Genomic DNA, 21,313 nt, shown 5'->3' with positions numbered 1-21,313 from the left:
TGTTAGCCAGGATGGTCTCGATCTCCTGACCTCGTGATCCGCCCGTCTCGGCCTCCCAAAGTGCTGGGATTACAGGCTTGAGCCACCGCGCCCGGCCCAGCCTGCTTCTTAAAGTGTTGGGATTACGGGCATGAGCCCATGTGCCTGGCACCCTACAGCTTAGGCAAATTATCTAATTGCACTGAGATAATCCTATCATAGGCTTGATGGTTACAACAGCAACAGATGCAATTTTACTAAGCACTTACTATACAACCAGCACTGTCCTAACTTTGCGTAGATTATCACACTCAGTGCTGAAACCAACCCTGAGGGAGGGACTACGGCTGAGTATTCCTTATGCAAAATGCTTGGAACCAGAAATGTTTTGGATTTTTTTGGACTTAGGAATATTTGCATTATACTTACCAATTGAGTATCCCTACTCCAAAAATCTGAAATCTTAAATGCTCCAATGAACATTTCCTTTGAGCCTGATATTTGAGTAACATGTTGGCACTCAAAAAGTTTCAAATTTTGGAGCATTTGGGATTTCAGATTTTTGAATTGGGAATCCTCAACCTGTATTGTTTACTATTTTTTCCTACATATAAGGTAAATAGCTTGTCAAAAATGTTTAACATGAATCTACTCAAACCTTTAGACTTAATATCTAGTTTATAGAAAATGCAGGCGAAAGACATACAAGTTAAACAATAATGATGAAACAGAAAAAACAACTCCAGAATGTGGGGTATTTTCTAAGATAACTGGTCTGATCTCTCCAGAAAATTAATGTCATGAGAAAAAAAGTAGAAGACTAGGTTAGATTAAAAGAGCCATCGAAATTGAAATCAATAACAGAAGACCCAAAGCAAGTTACTGAAGGGTTGCATGTGTCATCAAAACAAATAAATAAATAAAAGTTCCATTTAAAATATAGAATCAGAATCTGTAATAAAAATATGAGTTTAGTAAGAATTTGATAAGATTAATGTTTTTAGGGGCACATGTTCTCAGGCTCTCCTGAGGGCTGTGTCACGGGAAAAAAAACTTTAAAAAACGAACATTTTACTTTAGTATTGAGGTTACAGTTATTTCCTGTTTTCAACAGAAGTGGTCACCACCTGGCCCATCTCTAGTCTTTGTACAGCCCAGGAGCTAAGAATGGTCACTTTTTTTTTGAGATGGGTCTCACTGTGTCACTGTGTTGCCCAGCTAGGTCTTGAATTCCTGGGCTCAGGGGATTCTCCCACCTTAGCTGGGTACCTGGCTTTAAATGGTTACATTCTGAATGGTCATATAATTTTGCTCTTGAACTGCAAAGTCAAAAATATTTACTGGCCCTTTAAGAAAAATTTGCTGATAACTTGGACTATGGTGTTATTTTATTTTATTTTATTGAGACAGAGTCTCACTATTGCCCAGGCTGGAGTGCAATGGTGTAATCTCGGCTCACTGCAACCTCTGTTTCCCAGGTTCAAGTGATTCTCCTGCCTCAGCCTCCCCAGTAGCTGGGATTACAGGCATGTGCCACCACGCCCAGCTAATTTTTGTATTTTTAGTAGAGATGAGGTTTCACCATGTTGGCCAGGCTGCTCTCGAACTCCTGACCTCAAGTGATCCACCCGCCTCGGACTCCCAAAGTGCTGGGATTACAGGCGTGAGCCACCGTACCCGGTCCTGTTTTATTATTTTAGAGCAATTTACTGTATGCACACATCACACTATACATACATTTTCACATTTAATTTTATTCTTATAGCACTAACATTAATATACTTAGGCACACATGACAGTATACATACATTTTCCACAGTCCTAATTTTTAAACTAAAATATCTAAATGTCCAAGCAAGGTTTGCATTGGCAACTATTCAGCATATACTCATTTTAATTTCATAGTAAAAAGAACAGATGGTTTCTGTGTCATGTGTCATTGTTTCATAACTCTGTTTCCACGTGGCTTCAACTCCCAATGTTCTCGTCTTTGGAACTTAAAATTCAAAATGTAAGCACTAAAGCAATTAAAGAAGAAAAGACCTACTAAGACATTTGGCCTAAATCCCTAATGAATAAGTTGGCACAACTTTTATCTCTTTTTAATTATTAAAAGCACATTAAAGGACTCTGGGATTTCCATGGAGACTACAAAGTAAATTTTTGGTTGACATGCACTGCTAGCTGTTCACGTTAATAACCTAGAAATTAAAAGCAGTACTGCATGTATAATATAACCTGAAGCAAAATAATTAATCACACAAGAGACTCAGATATTCCTGAAAATAATATTTAGCTAATGAAATAGAAAGAAAAAAACCTGAAAAGCAAAAGATGGTGGGCATTAAGGAGACAGGGCCTTCCTTGGACTAAAACAACCTAGCAATGCCACATTTGAAGTGGGTTTGAGGAATAGGGCCTGCGTGCTCATTTGAATAAAATCAGCCAAACAGAAAGTTTTGAAGAGGAAAGACCTATAATTCCATCTTCCTCTGACTTCTCCACTTCTAACATTTTGAACACCAAAGCCTGGCATAGAACAGGTGCCCAGGCTGGGCGTGGTGGCTCACACCTGTAATCCCAGCACTTTGGGAGACCAGGTGAGTGGATCACTTGAGGCCAGGAGTTTGAGACCAGCCTGGCCAACATGGCAAAACTCCATCTCTACTAAGAATACAAAAATTAGCTGGCTGCCATGGCGCACGACTGTAATCCCGGGTACTCAAGAGGCTGAGGCACAAGAATCGCTTGAATCTGGGAGGCAGAGGCTGTAGTGAGCTGAGATTGTGCCACTGCATTCCAGCCTGGGTGCCAGAGCCAGACTCTGTCTCAAAGAAAAAAAAAAAGAACAGGGAGGAAGAAGGAAGGGGAGAGAGGGAGGGAGAATCGGTGATGTGGACAATGTAGTGTGACACAAGTGCCAGCTCCCTTAGGGTGGAAGTCACAGACAGACCCCTAGAGCTGAAGAGGTATGACAGGCTTGAATATGGGGGCCTGGAGGAGGAAGAGTCACCGGGGCACTGCAAAAGGGTGGGACAGCCAAAGGCTCCTTGACTCCATCCCAGGATTTGGGAGGCCTGACTCTGCAGAAAGGCTCCAATCTGGCTTCACACCGTGCCGGCTCTGGCACTTGCAGCTGCCAGTGCTTCCAGTCTCCAGATCCCAGTGTCTTTGTGTTTGGGGAACAATAAACACTGCCTACTTCATTGAGGCAGTGTCAGGACCGAGTTGAGATAAGGTATGGAAAGTTCTTAATACAATGCCTGAAAATAGATTCAGTAGCTATTATCACAATTGAAAAAGGGTGATATCTGACTAGGTGGAGAGAATGGGAAGGTTACCGGGTGTGGTAAGGAGGGAGGAGGGGGCAGCAGCATGGAAACCCTATGAAAGAGACCAGTTTGGATGTCATATAGGAAATCACAGGAGATGACAGCCAGGGGACATAAAGGACAAAATAACAATAGGAGCTGCTATATAAGGGCCTGGCACTCTGCCAAGCCCTTGACATGAATTATTTATTTTATCTCATTTTCTCACTAGCCCTGGTAAGGTGGTTACCACAGACCCATTTTCCTGCTCAGGAAACGGAAGCCCAGAGAGGTTGGTTATGTGGCTTGTCTGTAAAAACAAAAGATAGAACCAAACTGGGGCACTTGCGGGGCTCAGAACAAGAGTACATCTGGAGGCCCATATACCATATGTTTCTACATAGGTAGAAAAAAACAAAAGAAATGGATTTTTAAAAGGTGGTATATTTATACAATGGAATTCTAAACAGCAATAAGAAAGAACAAATTATTAAATAATATGGATGGATCTCAAAAACATTATGCTGAGCGAAAAAAGCCTTACATAAACTATTATTGTATAGTTCTATTTATACAAAATTTTAGAATAGGCAACACTAATCCATGGTAGGAAAAAGAAGAGTGGTGGTCACCCAGGGAGGGAGACGGTGGAATTTTCTGGGATAATGGTAATGCTACATCTACACAGGTTACACAGGTGTGTGTATTCGTGAAATTTAATAAATGAATACTTAAGACTTACATATTTCATTATATATAAATTTTACATCAACAAATATTGACCCCTAGTCAATTAAGTAAAGGCTTAAGTATTTACAGGGAAGTACGCTGATGTCTGAAGTTTACTTTACAACACACACACAGCTGGGCACGGTGGCTCATGCCTGTAATCCCAGCACTTTGGGAGGCCGAGGCAAGAGGACTGCTTGAGCCCAGGAGTTTAAGACCAGCCTGGACAACATAGAAAGACCTTGTCTCTATAAAAAATTTAAAAATTAGCTGGGCATGGTGGCACACGCCTGTGGTCCCAGCTACACGGGAGGCTGAGGCAGGAGGATCGCTTGAACCCAAGCTGCAGTGAGTTATCATTACACCACTACACTGCAGCCTGGGTGACAGAAAGACCCGTCTCAGAACAAAACACACACACACACACACACACACACACACACACACACACATATTATTAGGAGAATTAATGAACAGAGGGACAGAAAGATGGACAGAGTGGCTGGGTGTGCGGTGGCTCACACCTGTAATCCCAGCACTTTTGGAGGCTGAGGTGGGCAGATCACTTGAGGTCAGGAGTTTGAGACCAGCCTGGCCAACATGGTGAAACCCGGTCTCTACTAAAAATACAAAAATTAGCTGGGCATGGTGGTGTGTACCTGTAGTCCCAGCTACTTGGGAGGCTGAGGCAGGAGAATCACTTGAACCTGGGAGGCAGAGGTTACAGTAAGCTGAGATCATGTCACTGCACTCCAGCCTGGGTGACAGAGCAAGACTCTGTCTCAAAACAAAGAAAAAGAAAGAAGGATGGATAGGCCCATAAGAGAGTATAGTACCATGTAAAGTACAGTAGAGAATAGTACAGTAACGTGTTAACGGTAGAATCTAGATGCTGAATGTACATGTGTTCAAAAATTCTCACAAATCTGCGTGTTTCAAATTTTTCATAATAAAATGTCAGAGGGTTAAAAATGAAAACAAAACCAATCAACTAAGTGACTTTCGCCTTAGGAGAGTTGAAGTTACACAGCTATAATTTTAGAAAAGAGCTCACTAAGTCATAAATTGTAGCTATAGGCAACATCTTTGTGTTGGCCACTTTGCTTTGCTTGTTGCTGAGTTACAGAGGTACAAGGACAAAGTAAATCATTACTCATATACATTTATATACCCTGTTGACCAAGAAATTAGCCCGAGAAGCACAACAGGCCAAGATGTCCCCTGTCACTGACCTTCTGTATACCCACAGATTGGCGAATATTCAGCTTTCTTTTTCTTTGAAAGGTATCCAAGTCCCATAATTGTGCTGTATCAGAAGAAGTGGTAATGGCGTATTTCCCTGATGCATGCACAGAGATTGAAAATACTGATGACTCATGTCCTCTCATCCAGCTAACTAGCTCCTTGGTGACTGTGGTAAAAAGTAAAATTGTTACCCAGGTAAAACATTGTATGTCTAGAAATAACACTACATATAAACACCATAGATGAACTGATTCAATAGGTGGTTAGGTATTACATGAGGCACCTCCATTAATATCCACAAAAATGGAAGCCTGTGGCTAGTTGATAAAGTATGACGGGACATGTTAGCAACACCTCATTCATGTAGGAGACAAGGCTGACAAAGGCTTTGATGCAGAATAACCTCAAAATTTATGCTAGTGAGTTTGGGCTTTCTCTTGCAGGTAATTTTATGTAAAAGAGTACCACATTTAGTCTGTGTTTTAGAAAGAGCACTTTGAGGATATCTGGTGGAGGGGAAGAGATTGAACAAGAAAGACTAATTTATATGTTGCTGTAATAATCCAGGCAGGAGATAGGGAGGGCCTCAACTAAGAAAGTGGCAATGGAGAAAAGAACAAATCCAAGAGCTAGTAAGGAGAAAAACAAAAAAATATTAGTGATCAAGTTGATGTCCTGAGATACAAGAGAAGTGAAGGCTCCAGTGGTTCCCGCTTAGTTATTTAAGCAGATGGTGATATTGTTAGTGGATGTAAGAAATACATGAGGAGGGGCCAGGCGGTGGCTCACGCCTGTAATCCCAGCACTTTGGGAGGCTGAGGCAGGTGAATCACTTCAGCCTAGGAGTTTGAGACCAGCCTGGGCAACATGACAAAACCCTATCTCTAAAAAAATAAAAAATAAAAAAATAATAATAAATACATGAGGAAGAACAGGTTTATCAGTGTGAGATAATGATAATACATTTGGTTTTTAAGCTTGAGTCTGAGGTACTTGTGTGTATTTGTGTAAGCAGAGCAAACAGTTTGGTAGGTAAAGTACCAAAAACTATTCATGATCATTATCACTGGCTAGTAAAAGCGTAGGTGATTTTTCTTTTCCTTTATGCTTTTTTGTATGTTTGCAAGTTTTCTACAGTAGGCATGTTTTACTTTTATGATCAGAATTTTCCCCCCAGAAAGATGGAACTTGAGAATAGTCAGAAAGCAAGATATAAATCTGGGAAACGTTATGATACAAAGTAGGTCAAAACTGAAGACAGAGAAACAGACAAATCCCTTAGGGAAACAGCAGTGGTTTCCAAACACCATTCGGAGGTCTGGCGTTAGTTAATGATAAATTTTCCACTGGTCTTCAGGGAAAGAGAAAAATACAGATAATGCAGTGAGTTTTTCATAAAGTCAAATTTAAAGTACTACTCTTTCATTTGTATTATGTCACTCCCGGTTTATGTAGAAAGAAAATCCCTTGTTTTATGAAATTGTATTTTTTTCCAATGTCAATTAGCAATATTAAAAGTTGACAAGCTATGTGAGTTCTTCCACTTTTTTAATTGGGTCAAAAATCCAAAGTCTAGGAACCACTGAAAGAATTCAGGAGACATGATTGAGAAGCAGTTAGAAAGACAGGAGGAGAACCAAGGTAATAGAATGAAAACTAAAACAAAACAAAACAAAACAAAAAACTTTCAAAGTAATCCCAATTGTTAAATGCTATAGAGAAGTAGGATGAAAACTGTAAAGATGACTTAAACGATCAGGGGTTAGGGTTACTAAGGACCTTGGAGACAGAAGTTTCAGTAGCATGGGGTAGGGGAAGCAAGGGTCAGAATTCATCAATGGATACTGCGAAGAAGCAGAATTTGGCAGAGAGGGGAAAGAAAGAAGGAAGGAGACAGTGTCTAAGGAAGGGGCTTCATGGTGGGGGTTCAGTGAAGTAGAAGCAACTATAAGAACACGGAACAAGGAAGAAAAAGAGGAGAAGAGTGGAATTTAAGGAAAGGTGAGTTATAAAGACTTCATTTTTCTGATATTTTGTCACAGCAATGTTTGTAATGCCAAAAATTGAAAACAGTTTGAAAGTCCAGCAATAGGCAATAGGTTAAAAAATTATGGTAAACATCTATACAGTGGAATGTTAAGTATTGATTTTAGATATGCGATATGAATTTTAATGAGGTAAAATTATCCCACAAAACAATACAGACAGGATAATTATGCATTTGTTAGAAGATAAAAAAAGTATATACATAGAAAACAGCCTGGAAAGAGAGAGCCCCATTATGAAAACACTGCGTCTCTAGGCCGTACTGCAGAATCACTGTGGGTTTTCTTCTTTGTATGTAGGATGAGAGTGTACTACAGTGATTAAGAGCAGTGACTCCGCAGCCAGACCACTTAGGCTGGAATTCTGGCTCCACTGCTTATAAACTGAGGGACTCTGATTAAGTTACCCATGTGCCTCAGTTTCCTCATCTGCAAAATGGGGATAATAATAGTATTCATCTCTGTGGGTTATGATGATGATTAAAATTAATTAATGTGTATAAAGCCACAGAAAGTCCCTGGCAGGGAGTAAACACTATGTGTTAGCTATCACTATCTTTAATATTATTATTTATACATCTGCTGAACATTATAACACATTGATTATTTTAATAAGAAAAAAATACAATTGAAATATCTCTTTTTTAAGAGTAATAGGTTTAGTCTACAGAACTCTATGTTCTCAATTTAAAAACATAATGTGGTATAAAACACACAGGCTGTATTAAAAAAAGATATTGTACCTGTGTAGTAAGGAATTTGACCTTTACAGAGCAGTCTGGCTTCTGTTTAGGCTCCTGGGAGGTAACCTCTAAACCCGTGACTTAGGGGTGTCTTTGTTATTCCTGGCGGGCCCCTCACACTATACCAGATAGTTTATGCTAAGAAGACTCAGAGTGGGAGATGGCCACACAAGAAAGGTCAACCACATGATTAGAAGTTTAGGGCTTTTGGGGCGAGTGACATCAGACTAACTTCTTAGGAGGAGAGGAGGGCTGGAAATGGAGTCCAGCCACGTGGGGAATGATCCAATCAGTCATGCCTATGTCATGGCGCCTCAGTAAAAACTCTCGACACCAAAGCTTGGGTTGACTCCCTGTGTCAACAGTGCTTGGCACAGATGGCCAGCCACACACCAGTGCTGGGAGGGTTGTCTGGGAGGGCAATGCATCCCTGAGGACAATGGACACTTTCCTTTTGGAAGCCTCCCAGATTCCACTCCATGCTTCTCTTCCTTTGGCTAGTTATACTTTGTATCTATCCTTTTGCTATATTAAAACTATCATCATTAAGTGTAGCCTTTCCTGAGTCCTGTGAGTTGTTCTAGTGAATTATGAAACCTGACAACAGTCAGGAAACCCTGACTTTGTAGTCAACCGATCTAAAGTGAGGCTGTTCCTAGGACCCCCAGCTTGCACCTAGTGTCTGAAGCGAGGGCAGTCATGGGGACTGTGCCCTCAAGCTGTACAGAGTGACAAACTTCTTGCAGTTCTTCACTCTATATTTTACTCTGCTTCAAAAGAAAAACAGAAGTTCTTACCTGTATCAAAACATTTAATAGAATAATCAGCTAATGCCACAAGGAATTCAGATTTCCTACGAAGATTAAAGGCCAGAGCTGTGCAAGCTTGTGCTGTTCGCTGAACAAGATTGAACCTATTAAGAAATCATTGCATTAGTATCACAAATTCTTCCCACAATTATAAATTCCATGTGGAAGGAGTCCGTAGAGACGAAGAAAATGAAACCCAGAAAAATGAGCTACCATTTTAGGCCAAAAATAGATTATGAAGGGTGCTATGTGCCATATTAAGGAGTTCGGATGTTAGTAGAATAGGAAACCACTGTAAGTGTTTAGCACAACAGAATCACAACCAGGTATGTGTTTTAGGAAGATGATCCTGGCAGCAATGGCAAATGGGAAGAGGGACAAGGAATAAACGAGATCACTAAGAAAGTTACTACAGAAAATCTCAGCCAGAGATATGGGAGCATAAATAGGAGAGGTTTCAGAAGCCAAGCAGAGGCTCGGTATGGATTAAACATGGAGTGAAGAAGGGGGAATCAGGACTTGCTCTTGTGTAGAATGAAGATAAGACTAGATACAAGGCTGTTGTGATGACTAAATGAAATAATACATGTTGAGTGCTCAGTAGAGTACTGGGCACCTAGCTAGAGTTTAATTTACAGAAAATTAAGCTTTTGAACTTAGGCAAAAGAGGAATAAGTTTGGGGGTAGGAAATGATAAATCTGCTTTTAAACATGTGGTTTAAGGCCCTATGAAACTGATCTAGAGCCATGCTGTCTGAAAGAAATACAACGTGGGCTACATATGTAATTTAAATTTTTCTAGGAGCCATATTAGAAAAGTAAGAAGAAATAGGTTAAATTAATCTTAATAATATATGATATGCTTTGGCTCTGTCCTCACTCAAATCTCATCTTGAATTGTGGCTCCCATAATTCCCACATGTTGTGGGAGGGACCCAGTGGGAGATAAATTGAATCATGGGGGCAGTTTCCCTAACACTATTCTCATGGTAGTGAATAAGTCTCACGAGATCAGATGGTTTTATACGGGGAAACTCCTTTCCCTTGGTCTTCATTTCTCTCTTGCCACCACTACGTAAGAAGTGTCTTTGCCTTCTGCCATGAATGTGAGGCCTCCTCAGCTACATGGAACTGTGAGTCCATTAAACCTCTTTTTCTTTATAAATTACCCAGTCTCAGGTATATCTTTATTAGCATGAGAACAGACTAATATACTTTATGAACTCAATATGTATCTAAAACATTAGTATTTCAATATTTAATCAATTCAAAATTATTGAGATATTTTACACTTTTTATCATATTAAGTCATCAAAATCCAGTGTGTATTTTAATTTTACACATGATTCATATCTCAACTTGGACCAATCACTTTTCAAGGGCTCAAGAGTTACATGCAAGTTAGTGGCCCCTGGAGAGCCCAATCTAGAAGAGTTCTAGTAGGTAGTAGTAGCAGAAGTAGGTCTAAGTCAACAGTGTTTACATGGCAGATGAAGCCTGAGGCTTGGTGGTGATGTGATTATTGAAAAGAGTGCCTGAAATATGGAAGGAAGCAAGCCAAAGACAGATGTCTGGGGAGCACAACATGAAAGGGGCAGGCCCTGGAAGAAGAGTCAGTAAAACAAGGGGGAAAAATGATCAGAGAGGTAGAAAATTCAGCAACTGCTGTACCATGAAGCCAAAGAAAAGAATCTCAGGCAGCATGGGAAGACAAGAGTGTTTAGTGTTTTAGTAAAATGAGAACTGAAAAGCGACCAATGGATTGAACAATTAGGAAGATTTTGAGGGAGCCCAGTATACTGGGCTTTATGATCAAGCCTGATTTTAAGTCTGAGCTCAAGTCTGATTTTAAGTCCGAGCTCTGCTGCTAACTGCTCAGCTCAGCCACAGATATTTTTAGTGAAGGGTGGCAGAATATGCCATATCAGAACATGCCACTTTGGCATGAGCATTACTTTGAGCTGAAGGTAACTGAGAAAAAGCAGATATAAGAAAAGCTCTCAGCCAGGCGCGGTGGCTCATGCCTGTAATCCCAACACTTTGGGAGGCCAAGGCAGGTGGATCATGAGGTCAGGAGATTAAGACCATCCAGGCGAACGTGGTGAAACCCTGTCTCTACTAAAATACAAAAAATTAGCCTGGCGTGGTGGTGCACACCTGTCATCCCAGCTACCTGGGAGGCTGAGGCAGGAGATTTGCTTAAACCCAGGAGGCGGAGGCTGCAGTGCCCTTGATTGCGCCACTGCACCCTCGCCTGGGTGCAGAGCGAGCCTCCACCTCAAAAAAAAAAAAAAAAAGAAAAGCTCTCTGCCCTTGTCTAAAAGTTTACATGAATTTGCATACATTTACAAAGGTGTCCCTCTTCCCTTCTCTACCAGGAAGGATAACAGTTGATCACAGGAGTTGACTTTAGATCTTCATCATCCTGGAAATAGCACCAGAGAAATATATATGACTACCATTAGTTTCCCATGTATTTGCCTTCCCACAATTTGCTGCCCTGAGAGACTCAAGGTCCTCTTCTTTTGTCTTGTCACTTCTCTAAAAATGTACTGTTCTTTGACAGAGATGCTATATAAGCCAGAGTATAAGCCACTTTTTGAGTTAGTAATACCTGGACAGTCACGTGTTACATGCATGATACAAGTTGATAGTGTCTCACACTAATACCTGGATACTCTGGGTATTCTCATGTGTTACGTGCATGATACAAATTAATAACTTGTTCATTCTGCTCTTGTTAATCTATCTTTTGTTACAAAAGGCCCAGTTGAGAATTTAGAAGGGTAGAGGAAAAATAATTTTTTCTCCCCAACAACCAATAGTGAAAGGGGACAATGGACAAAATAGTAACACTCATGGTGCAATGTCTCAGGGGATGCTATAGAAGATAGGGATTAGCACGAGAAGAAATTAAGATCACCTGTTTTTATGAATAAGGTAATGAGGGCTGAACTTTATGAATAAGGTAATGAGAGCTGAACTTTACGAATAACGTAATGGGGGCTGAACTTACAATATACTTGAGGCTGCAATGCGGAAGGAGAAAGGAAAGCTTGAAGGTGTCTGTTTTCCCATGAATCAGGAGGCCTGGCAGTCAGAGTAAGAGTGGAGTCCAACGAAAGGAGGCAAGGAAATTGGTAAAGGTTTGCGACACTTGGTGGAGAATAGGCAAAGTAAGTAACGGTAGATAAGCAAATGAAGTGCAAAGAATCCTCAATATTGAAGTTCATTATCCTGTCATGAAATCAATCAACAATTACTTTTATTCTTTTCAGGAGTATTAGCAAATACAGTGGTACTGATTTCAGATTGGGAATTGGTGAGGTAAGTTAAACAAGAATAAAGGGTAGAAAAGTTGGACCCATTACTTTTCTGGTAAAGGGCAGAAACAATGATTTATAGATTTTTACCTAATGAATCACAGATAAGTAAATTATATGTCACGTCTTTTCTTGAACTATTTGAGAACAAGTCACCAAGCTCAAGTTTCCTATAAATAAGAAAACTCTCCTACATAATCACAATATAACCATCAGCACCAAGAAATTACATTTATACCTTACCACCATCTAATCCTAAATCTCCAATCAAATTTTGCCAATTTTCCTAATAATGTTTTTTATAGCAAAAGGATCAGCCCAGATTCATGGCTTTGTCATGTCCCTTTCATCTCCCTCAGATTAGGAGTTCTTTAGTCTTTACCCTACTGGCATGATCTTGACCCCTGTGAAGATTACAGGACAGTTTTTTTATTAGATGTCCTTAATTTAGCTTTGTGTGATGATCTCACTGATTAGATTCAGGTTATATATCTCGGCAGGAATATCACAGAAATGATGCTGTGTTCTTCTCACTGCATCCTATCAGGTGGCACACAAATTTTGATTCATTCCACTACTGGTTGTATTAACTTTAGTCATTTGATTAAGGCAGCGTTTGCTAGGCTTCTTCATTATATAATTACTCTTTTTTTCCTCTATAATTAATAAGTATTTTGTGGGGAGGTACTTTGTGACTATTCAATATCCATTCCTTATTAAACTGTTTGTTGATTCCAACATGAACTCATAGATTTCAATTTTATTCAATGGACAACCCATCTCCAACATGACCAGAGGGAGCTCCTTCAAGCTGGCAACTGTGTCTTTTTGACACATCCTGAACATTCTTTGAACAATTCCTTCTTTCTGGCTACAAAATGTTACAGGCTTTTCCTGTACTTTCCCTGTCCGCATTCTGAAATTGGCCATTTCTGCAAATATCCTTGATTCCTTTTAGTAGAACGTGGTACTTTGAAAATAAGAACTCAACATCGGGTATATTCATTGCTACCGGCATGCTGTTGCTCCCAGGCCCTCTGAGTGTACAAAGCTAAGGAATAAGTGTACATATAGTTGTACATACCTCTATTTAGTTCTACATCTATCTCTATATATTCAAAACCAGGGGTTCAAACTGATATGTCTAATTCCAATACAATGCCAAGGGGTTTATTCTAGTTTTCTGCCTTCCATAATTTTTAAGTCTCTTTTCTAAGAGTGAGAAACCTGGCCCTCATTATCCCTAATATATTTATTTGATAAAAGCCCTCTGTATTAAACTAGCTTCCCATCACTGCCCCATTCACCATGCAGACACCCTCTGTCTCTCTTTCTGGGCTGCTGAAGCTCTCCTTCCCACCTAGCCCCACTGCATGAATATCTACCTCCATCAATCCCACCTCATTGCTTTCAGACTAAATTGTTTCACAAGGGAAGAGAAGAGGAAGAAGAGTGAAAATCAATTTTTTTTTTTTTTGAGACAGAGTCTCGCTCTGTCGCCCAGGCTGAAGTGCAGTGGCAGTGGCGCGATCTCGGCTGACTGCAACCTCCACCTCCAGGGTTCAAGTGATTCTCCTGTCTCAGCCTCCCGAGTAGCTGGGAAAACAGGCATACACCACCATGCCCAGCTAATTTGTGTATTTTAGTAGAGACAGGGTTTCACCAAGTTGGCCAGGCTGGTCTCGAACTCCTGACCTCAAGTGATCCGCCCACCTCGGCCTCCCAAAGTGCTGGGATTACAGGCCTGACCCACCACACCCAGCTGAAAATCAATTCTTTAAAATTCTTAGATATGGCATGCCATAACAACAATGTGCAAGGAAAATTGCGCTCTTTCTACATTGCCTGATGATGTACCAGAAATTGATAAATCAGCAATAATGGGCTGGGCACAGTAGCTGGAACTCGGGAGGTGGAGTTTGCAGTGAGCCGAGATTGTCCCACTGCATTACAGTCTGGGCGGCAGAACAAGGTTCTGTCTGAAGAAAAAAAAAAATAGCAATAATAAATTTTTTAATTTAAGGAAAAAAAAAAAAACTACCAGAGAGACTATTAAAACCAGCAGTTTAATTCTCTAAAATGTGAACCGTATTATCATTCTGTCCTTTCCCACCTTCTTCCTTCAGCACCTATGACAGTGTTTTGCAAGGTACCTGAAATATAATAGAACTTAATAAATCTTTCTGAATGAATAATGAATAGCAGGTATGAAAACACTCAGTGAATTAATAACTTGTTAAATAACATAGATATCAACAGTATCTGCTTACCTGTTTCCATACAAGTCAAAAACATAAATATTTCCTTGGTGGTCCCCAGCAATTAAGCAGTCGCCTGTGCCATCAAAAGCCACATTCAAAAATCGCAAAACTTTTGGATGGTAATCGGAAGTGTTGTGAATGATGTTCACTATAATTCTGTCAAAGAAAAAAACCCAAACGTTGAAATTCTACATCACGTATTACTTGATATTATGAAAAATATGGCAAGTAAAGCATTTTGTCTGTTCATTCTTCCCTCTCCTACTGCTACCGCTATACTGCCTCTCCTCTAGAATCAATCTTACCAGGATTTCAGAAAAACAGTTTAGAAGCTACTCATTGTCAAAGCAGCTACTGTTCATTTATTCATCAATTACTTGAAAACTCAATGTGTCAGATGCAGAACAAGGCAGGTGCTAAGAATAATTGATATGCTCCCTGCTTCCATGGCACTTACAGTTTAGTAGTAAGGACAGACATTAAAAAAATAAACACACATATAAACAGATTTACAAACGGTGATTAAGTGATACACAACAACAGGGTATGAGATTTTGTTTTTGTGTATGGAATGTTTCACAGTGAATTCAGTGCGCATGAGTTTTACTTTCATTTCTAATATATCTACCATGAATACCCTGGCAGGCGAGTTCTGTAAGGACAGGACCACTGCCTGCTCATTACTGTACCCCAGCACCTGGCCTACAATACACAAAAGACACTCAAAATACGCCTGCTGAATGAACAAATGCTTTAAGAAATCATTCTTTAAAACCCACATTAATCATACTTCTATATAAAAAAGTAAGGGAGTTTATATTCTAGAGACACATATGTAATGATTAAACTGTTAAATGAAAATGAAAATATTCTAACCTTAAGTTTTAAACACTGACACACACACACACACACACACACTCACACACAAAAGAAGAAAAAATAAATGAGAAAAATCAAAACCAAACACGTCTCTAGAAAAATCACAAAAAATTAGCCAGGCATGGAGCATGTGCCTGTGATCCCAGCTACTCAAGAGGCTGAAGTGGCATTATCACCGGAGCCTGGGGAGGTCAAGGCTGCAGTGAGCCGTGATCATGCCACTGCACTCCCGCCTGGGTGACATGTAAGACCGTGTCTCCAAAGGAAAAGAAAAATCTACATATAGGGAAAAAAAGATGAACACAGTCAAATATTAACAGCAGCTGTCTGCAGGTAATAGCGATACGGTTAATTTTTTTCCCCTTTCTACTTTTCTATATTTTAGACATGTTCTTTAATGATTACATACTATTTTCATAACAGGAAAGACAAGAATACACAGCTATATTTGTTTAAATTTACCCTTTTTTGAGAGAAGGATCATATACCCTGTTGTTGAAAGAAAACTTCATAAAATTAACTTACAGCACAAAATAACTCCTTAAAATAATATGTGTGTATATTCTGGTCACAAAGGCCAGAATAATCCCATTCTTTATTGCAACAATAGTTTTTAATCATGAAAATTTTATCTTAATTGATTTTTCATAAATTTCTGGATTTTGTTCTTGTTTTATTTTTTTGAGACGGAGTCTCACTCTGTCATAGAGGCTGGAGTACAGTGGTGCAATCTCGGCTCACTGCAACCTCCACCTCCCGGGTTCAAGTGATTCTCCTGCCTCAGCCTCCTGAGTAGCTGGGATTACAGGTGCCTGCTACTATGCCCAGCTAATTTTTTGTATTTTTAGTAGAGACGGGGTTTCACCATGTTGGCCAGGCTGGTCTCGAACTCCTGACTTTGTGATCTGCCCACTTTGGCCTCCCAAAGTGCTGGAATAACAGGCATAAGCCACCGCACTTTGCCTAGTTTTTGGATTTTATATTAGAAACATTTACCTTCATTAAAACTTGATTAAAGCATGCTATATTGAATTAAATGGATTAAACATTTTCTTCATGTTTATGTAAACATAAGGCTTTTTAGATTCGTTAAAGGAAACAGTAAAATTCTTAACAATGCTTATTTGTATCTAGTCCCCAAGGAATTAAAAACACAACAATAAATGTACAGAAATGACAAACAATATCAAAATGTTTCATGGCAACTAAACTCAGAGCAAACAACTTTTTCCTCCAGTCTTATTTTCTATAACACTTATTACATGTTCTGGCTACAAAATTACATAATCATTGTTCAAAATATGAAAAATACAGAAATACACTAAGAAACAAATACTCAATTATAATCCTACCTTGTAAATGTAATCACAATAGTGACATTCAGCCCCTCCGATTTTTCATATAAATCCCACATAAAATATTTATTTTAGAGCAACTTACTTTCAGATTCCCACAGATTGCCTGACAGAGTTCCTCAGTTCTCAAACATAAGAAGAATATCAAATATTTACTAAGCACCAAATGTGTAAGACAACCTGTCTGCTAAATCCGATTATCCCCACTGACAGCCTTAGCAATTAACTTGCCCAAGGTCACAGAGTTGGTAAACGGACATTTACTTCAACGAAATACATCTGACTCCAAGTCAGTGCTTTCTGCCTGTCTAAACAGCATGAACAATGGGTTTTAACGAACACAAAAATAAGCTATGTTTTAGTGGAAAAAGCAAACAAGACATTTGGATAATCAACTCATTTCTTTCACTTTTTGAATCTTGCACATATATCTAGATATTCTGTACCAGCAAGAAAGAGAAAGGTGAGTTGGCTATAACTTTTAGAATGTTTAGAGAATACCAGAGGTGGGAGTGGTATTTACACAAACTCAAAATTTGAAAATGAAAAACCTAAGGAATCCCCACTTTAGACAAAATTTTTTATTCAATGTAGTTGAGACAGTGGCATTGATAAAGAGGCCTGACAGTAACCAGGAACCAAACAAGCTGCTGGTAAAACGTTGCACTTTGGATATACATAGCAGGCACTTAAAACTGATTTGTCCGCCGGGGCGCCGTGGTTCACGCCTGTAATCTCAGCACTTTGGGAGGCCGAGGTGGGTGGATCACGACGTCAGGAGATCGAGACCATCCTGGCTAACACGTCTCTACTACAAATACAAAAAATTAGCCGGGAGCGGTGCGCCTGTAATCCCAGCTACTCGGGAGGCTGAGGCAGGAGAATCGCTTGAACCCGGGAGGCGGAGGTTGCAGTGAGCGGAGATCGCGCCACTGCACCCGAGCCTGGGCGACAGAGCAAGACTCTGTCTCAAGGAAAAAAAAAAAAAAAAAAAAAGGTCTGATTTGTCAAGAAGCAACCAAAGGATCAACAGAAAAATCACTAGAGGCCAGGCGCGGTGGCTAATGACTGTAATCCCTACACTTCGGGAGACTGAGATAGGCGGACCACCTGAGGCCAGGAGTTGGAGACCAGCCTGGCTAACATGGTGAAATCCCGTCTCTACTGAAAATACAAAAATTAGCCGGGTGTAGTGGCGCGCGCCGGTAATCCCCGCTACTTGGGAGGCTGAGGCAAGAGAATCGCTTTAACTCGGGAGGTGGAGGTTGCAGTGAGCCCGGATCGCGCCACTGCACTCCAGCCTGGGCGACAGAGCAAGGCTCCATCTCAGAGAAAAGAAAAATCACTACTAGAACAAGAAACACACTGAAACAGGAACTCCAGCGATTTCCGTGAAATCCTAGGGAATTAGAAGCAATAAGACCACTCTGCGTGCAGAAATCGAAATCCAAATGGCACCGCTTTGTAGCAAAGGCTTCCACGGACATCACACAAGACAGGCTGAGCCTCAAACAGGACAGGTAACTGGGAACAGAATGAAAAGTAGCGCTGGCCGTACTAGAAGCCCCCCAGCAATGCATAATGAACGCCCCTGCCCCTACATACACGCCAATATGTAAACTCTAGAGAACTCCAGAGAACCGGAAGTGTGTTTTGTTCCTTCGCCCTCCCCAGCACTTAGAGGCGTGCTTGGCACACAGTAGGCGCTCAACAAATTGATGAATGCTTGCGCGTCTAAACACATCCAAGGATTTAAGGATGGATAAACTGCAGCCTTTGGAAGAGGCAGAATTGTCCTGCTCTTCCAGCTTGCATCTCCCTCAGGAGTTCTGCTCCAGATGCAACTGTTAAATACTCACTGAACACCTACTACGTGCCAGGGGCACTAGCGGGATACCGTGATCATTAAAGCAGGAGAGTCTCGGCACACACCAAAAGCCGCAAGTTCCCACGTCTGAGAACCACCTGCCTCCTCCTGTCCCGGACCAGACCCCCGCTCCCAGAACTCAGAAGGGGGTCTCTGCGGACCCTGGCGTCCGGAGCCACCTGTTCCACCGCAGGTCATCCAATCCAAGGATGTGGGGCAAGGTCAGAGCCAGAACTCGGACCGCTACCTGACGCCCGGCGTACCCTCCTCGCCGGTCTCCGTCCCCTCCACAGCCCGCGCCCTCCCGCCACGGCCTTTACCCGTCCCGCGTGGCCGGGGACGGCTTGCGGTGCCATATCTTGCCGCTCTCCTTGTTGCCTAGGTCAGTGCTCTGCATGGCGAAGGTCGCCCACGACCGCCGGGGGCCCGCTGGGTAACCGTCCCGGTGCCTTCCCGGCAGGCCCAGCGCTCCCGGCCCGGGAAATTTGAGCGCCGGCCACGGCGGCCTGGATACTGCACCCGCCGGCCGTACCAACCCCCTTTCTAATAACAACCAATCGGAAGGCGGATCCCTCCCACCAACCTCCGCCCAAGCGGCCACTCCCTCTCTGGACGATGGAATCGACCAAAGACCTTCTCTTAGACTCCGCCTCTTTCTGAGCTCAGTCTCCCCGCCCCCGGACCTAAAGCCTTCTGGGAATCGTAGTTTTCTGCAGGTGGATCATAGACGCGAGGAATTGGCTTGGGAATTCTGCCTTTTGGGACCCTCGTGGGGTTTTAGGCTCCCATCAGAGGCAATAAAAGTGATTTTCTCCTGTGGTCTCTGCATTCCGTTCTAAATTGCTTGTAGGGATTAAGGAATTGTATAGAAATAACTAAGAGAAGCAAGGAGACAAATGCAGAGAAGGAGACAAATACATTGAGAACTGATGGATTCCTTTCATAGAACGTTCGGGCTCAAAAGAAACTTACAGATGAAATAGTCCATTCTTCTTGACCTTTTCACCATGCTCATGGTTTTGTTTTGTTTCTTCAGTTCCGTAATCTGACAGGACCTTCCGGCATTGTGATGTCCAGTCCACCAATCACGGTCCGGGAAAGCAATAATAACAACTGGCTGCCTTGACTTTAGTGTTCCTTTGATAAAAATTCACCTAGTGCCTCCGGAGTGTTTACTAGGTATGGGGCACTTTTCTACTTGCTTTCCGAATATATCAACTCAATTAATCCTTGTAGCAAATGTACAAGTTATGTAGTACTAATTATCTTCATTTTTAGTGCTCTGTGAGGTTGTGCATTAATTTCCTGAGGCTGCCCTCACAAATTACCACAAACTTGGAGATATAAAAAACAGAAATGTATTCTTCGGAAGTTCTTGAGGCCATACATCGGAAATCAAAGTGTCTGCAGCCTCCTTTCAGGCTCTAAGCAAGATTCCCTGGCTTGTCTATTCCAGTTTCTGGGGGTCGCTGGCTTTCTTGACTTGTGATCGCATGGCTCCATTCTCTGCTTCCATCTTCTCTCTCTTTTTTTTTTTTTTTTTTTTTTTATACTGAGTCTGGCTCTGTCGCCCAGGCTGGAGTGCAGTGGCCGGATCTCAGCTCACTGCAAGCTCCGCCTCCCGGGTTTACGCCATTCTCCTGCCTCAGCCTCCGGAGTAGCTGGGACTACAGGCGCCCGCCACCTCGCCCGGCTAGTTTTTTGTATTTTTTAGTAGAGACGGGGTTTCACCGTGTTAGCCAGGATGGTCTCGATCTCCTGACCTTGTGATCCGCCCGTCTCAGCCTCCCAAGGTGCTGGGATTACAGGCTTGAGCCACCGCGCCCGGCTCTGCTTCCATCTTCACACGTCTTTCTCTTCCAGGATGTGTCTTGTTCTCTTCTGTCTGTTTAGAATCTCCCTCTGTTTTTCTCTTATAAGGAAACTTGCCATTGGGTTCATGTGAATAACACAGGATGATCTCTTCATCTCAAAATCCTTACCTTGATTACATCTGCAAAGACCCTTTTTCCAAATAAGGTAACAGTCACAGATTTTGGGATTAGTATGTGGACATATATTTTGGGGGACCACCAGTCCACCTATTACAGGTAAGTACTAATATTATCCACTTTTGCAGACAAGGAAACCTTAAGTCTTTCCATTCCTAGTCTCTGTGTTATTCCACAACAGAAAAATGACGTTAAAAAAAATTGTATGCTCATGATATTGGAAAAGTTCAAACTCTTGATCAGAAAAGCAAATTCTCAAAAAAAATACTAATGCAGATGTTTAAGCTTTATATTGTTATCAACGGGTATATATGGATATACACACACACACGTATACATTTACAACACTAATTGGTAGTTTCTTATATTCTAGTTCCTTTCTGAATCATTAGTCCCTCAGTAACAGGCACATACTGTTTATATGTATATATACACACGAATATGTATATATATGTTATATAATACATATATAAAGGTATATATATGTATAAAGATATATAGTATAAGTATACCTATATACCTATAATATATATAAGGTATACTATATACCTATTATATATGTAAGGTATACTATATACCTATTTACATATAAATATACCTTTAGTATACAGTATACTTTTGTATAGTATAAAGGTGTACTATTTATATGGACTTTTATATGTATTTACAAAGGTACATAGTTTGGACCTTTATATGTTTTCTTTCTTTCTTTTTTTTTGAGGTGGAGTCTTGCTCTGTTGCCCAGGGTGGAGTGCAGTGGCGCAATCTCAGCTCAC

The 21,313-nt window shown here is 41.0% G+C and overlaps 1 protein-coding gene across 3 annotated transcripts in view; it reads right to left on the bottom strand.

Moving 5' to 3' along the window:
- The window catches only part of TBC1D31 (TBC1 domain family, member 31), a 72,184-nt gene extending 53,157 nt beyond the window's left edge, over positions 1-19,027 (bottom strand). For 2 of the 3 annotated variants that reach the window (XM_011973008.1, XM_011973009.1), the window contains exons 1-4: positions 18,867-19,027; positions 14,455-14,601; positions 8,850-8,965; positions 5,252-5,430 (exon numbers count right to left, since the gene is read on the bottom strand). In XM_011973008.1, the coding sequence (XP_011828398.1) occupies positions 5,252-5,430; positions 8,850-8,965; positions 14,455-14,601; positions 18,867-18,943 (519 nt within the window). In that variant the 5' untranslated portion in view covers positions 18,944-19,027. The remainder of the gene's footprint in view (positions 1-5,251; positions 5,431-8,849; positions 8,966-14,454; positions 14,602-18,866) is intronic. The other variant, XM_011973010.1, reaches the window with a different exon arrangement.
- Between the last annotated feature and the right edge of the window lie 2,286 nt (positions 19,028-21,313).

The sequence above is a fragment of the Mandrillus leucophaeus genome, unplaced genomic scaffold (genome assembly GCF_000951045.1).
Source record: "Mandrillus leucophaeus isolate KB7577 unplaced genomic scaffold, Mleu.le_1.0 Scaffold133, whole genome shotgun sequence".
Lineage (NCBI taxonomy): Eukaryota > Metazoa > Chordata > Mammalia > Primates > Cercopithecidae > Mandrillus > Mandrillus leucophaeus.
Note: the sequence above shows the minus strand (reverse complement) of the source record. Positions and strands in the feature narration are given on the sequence as shown.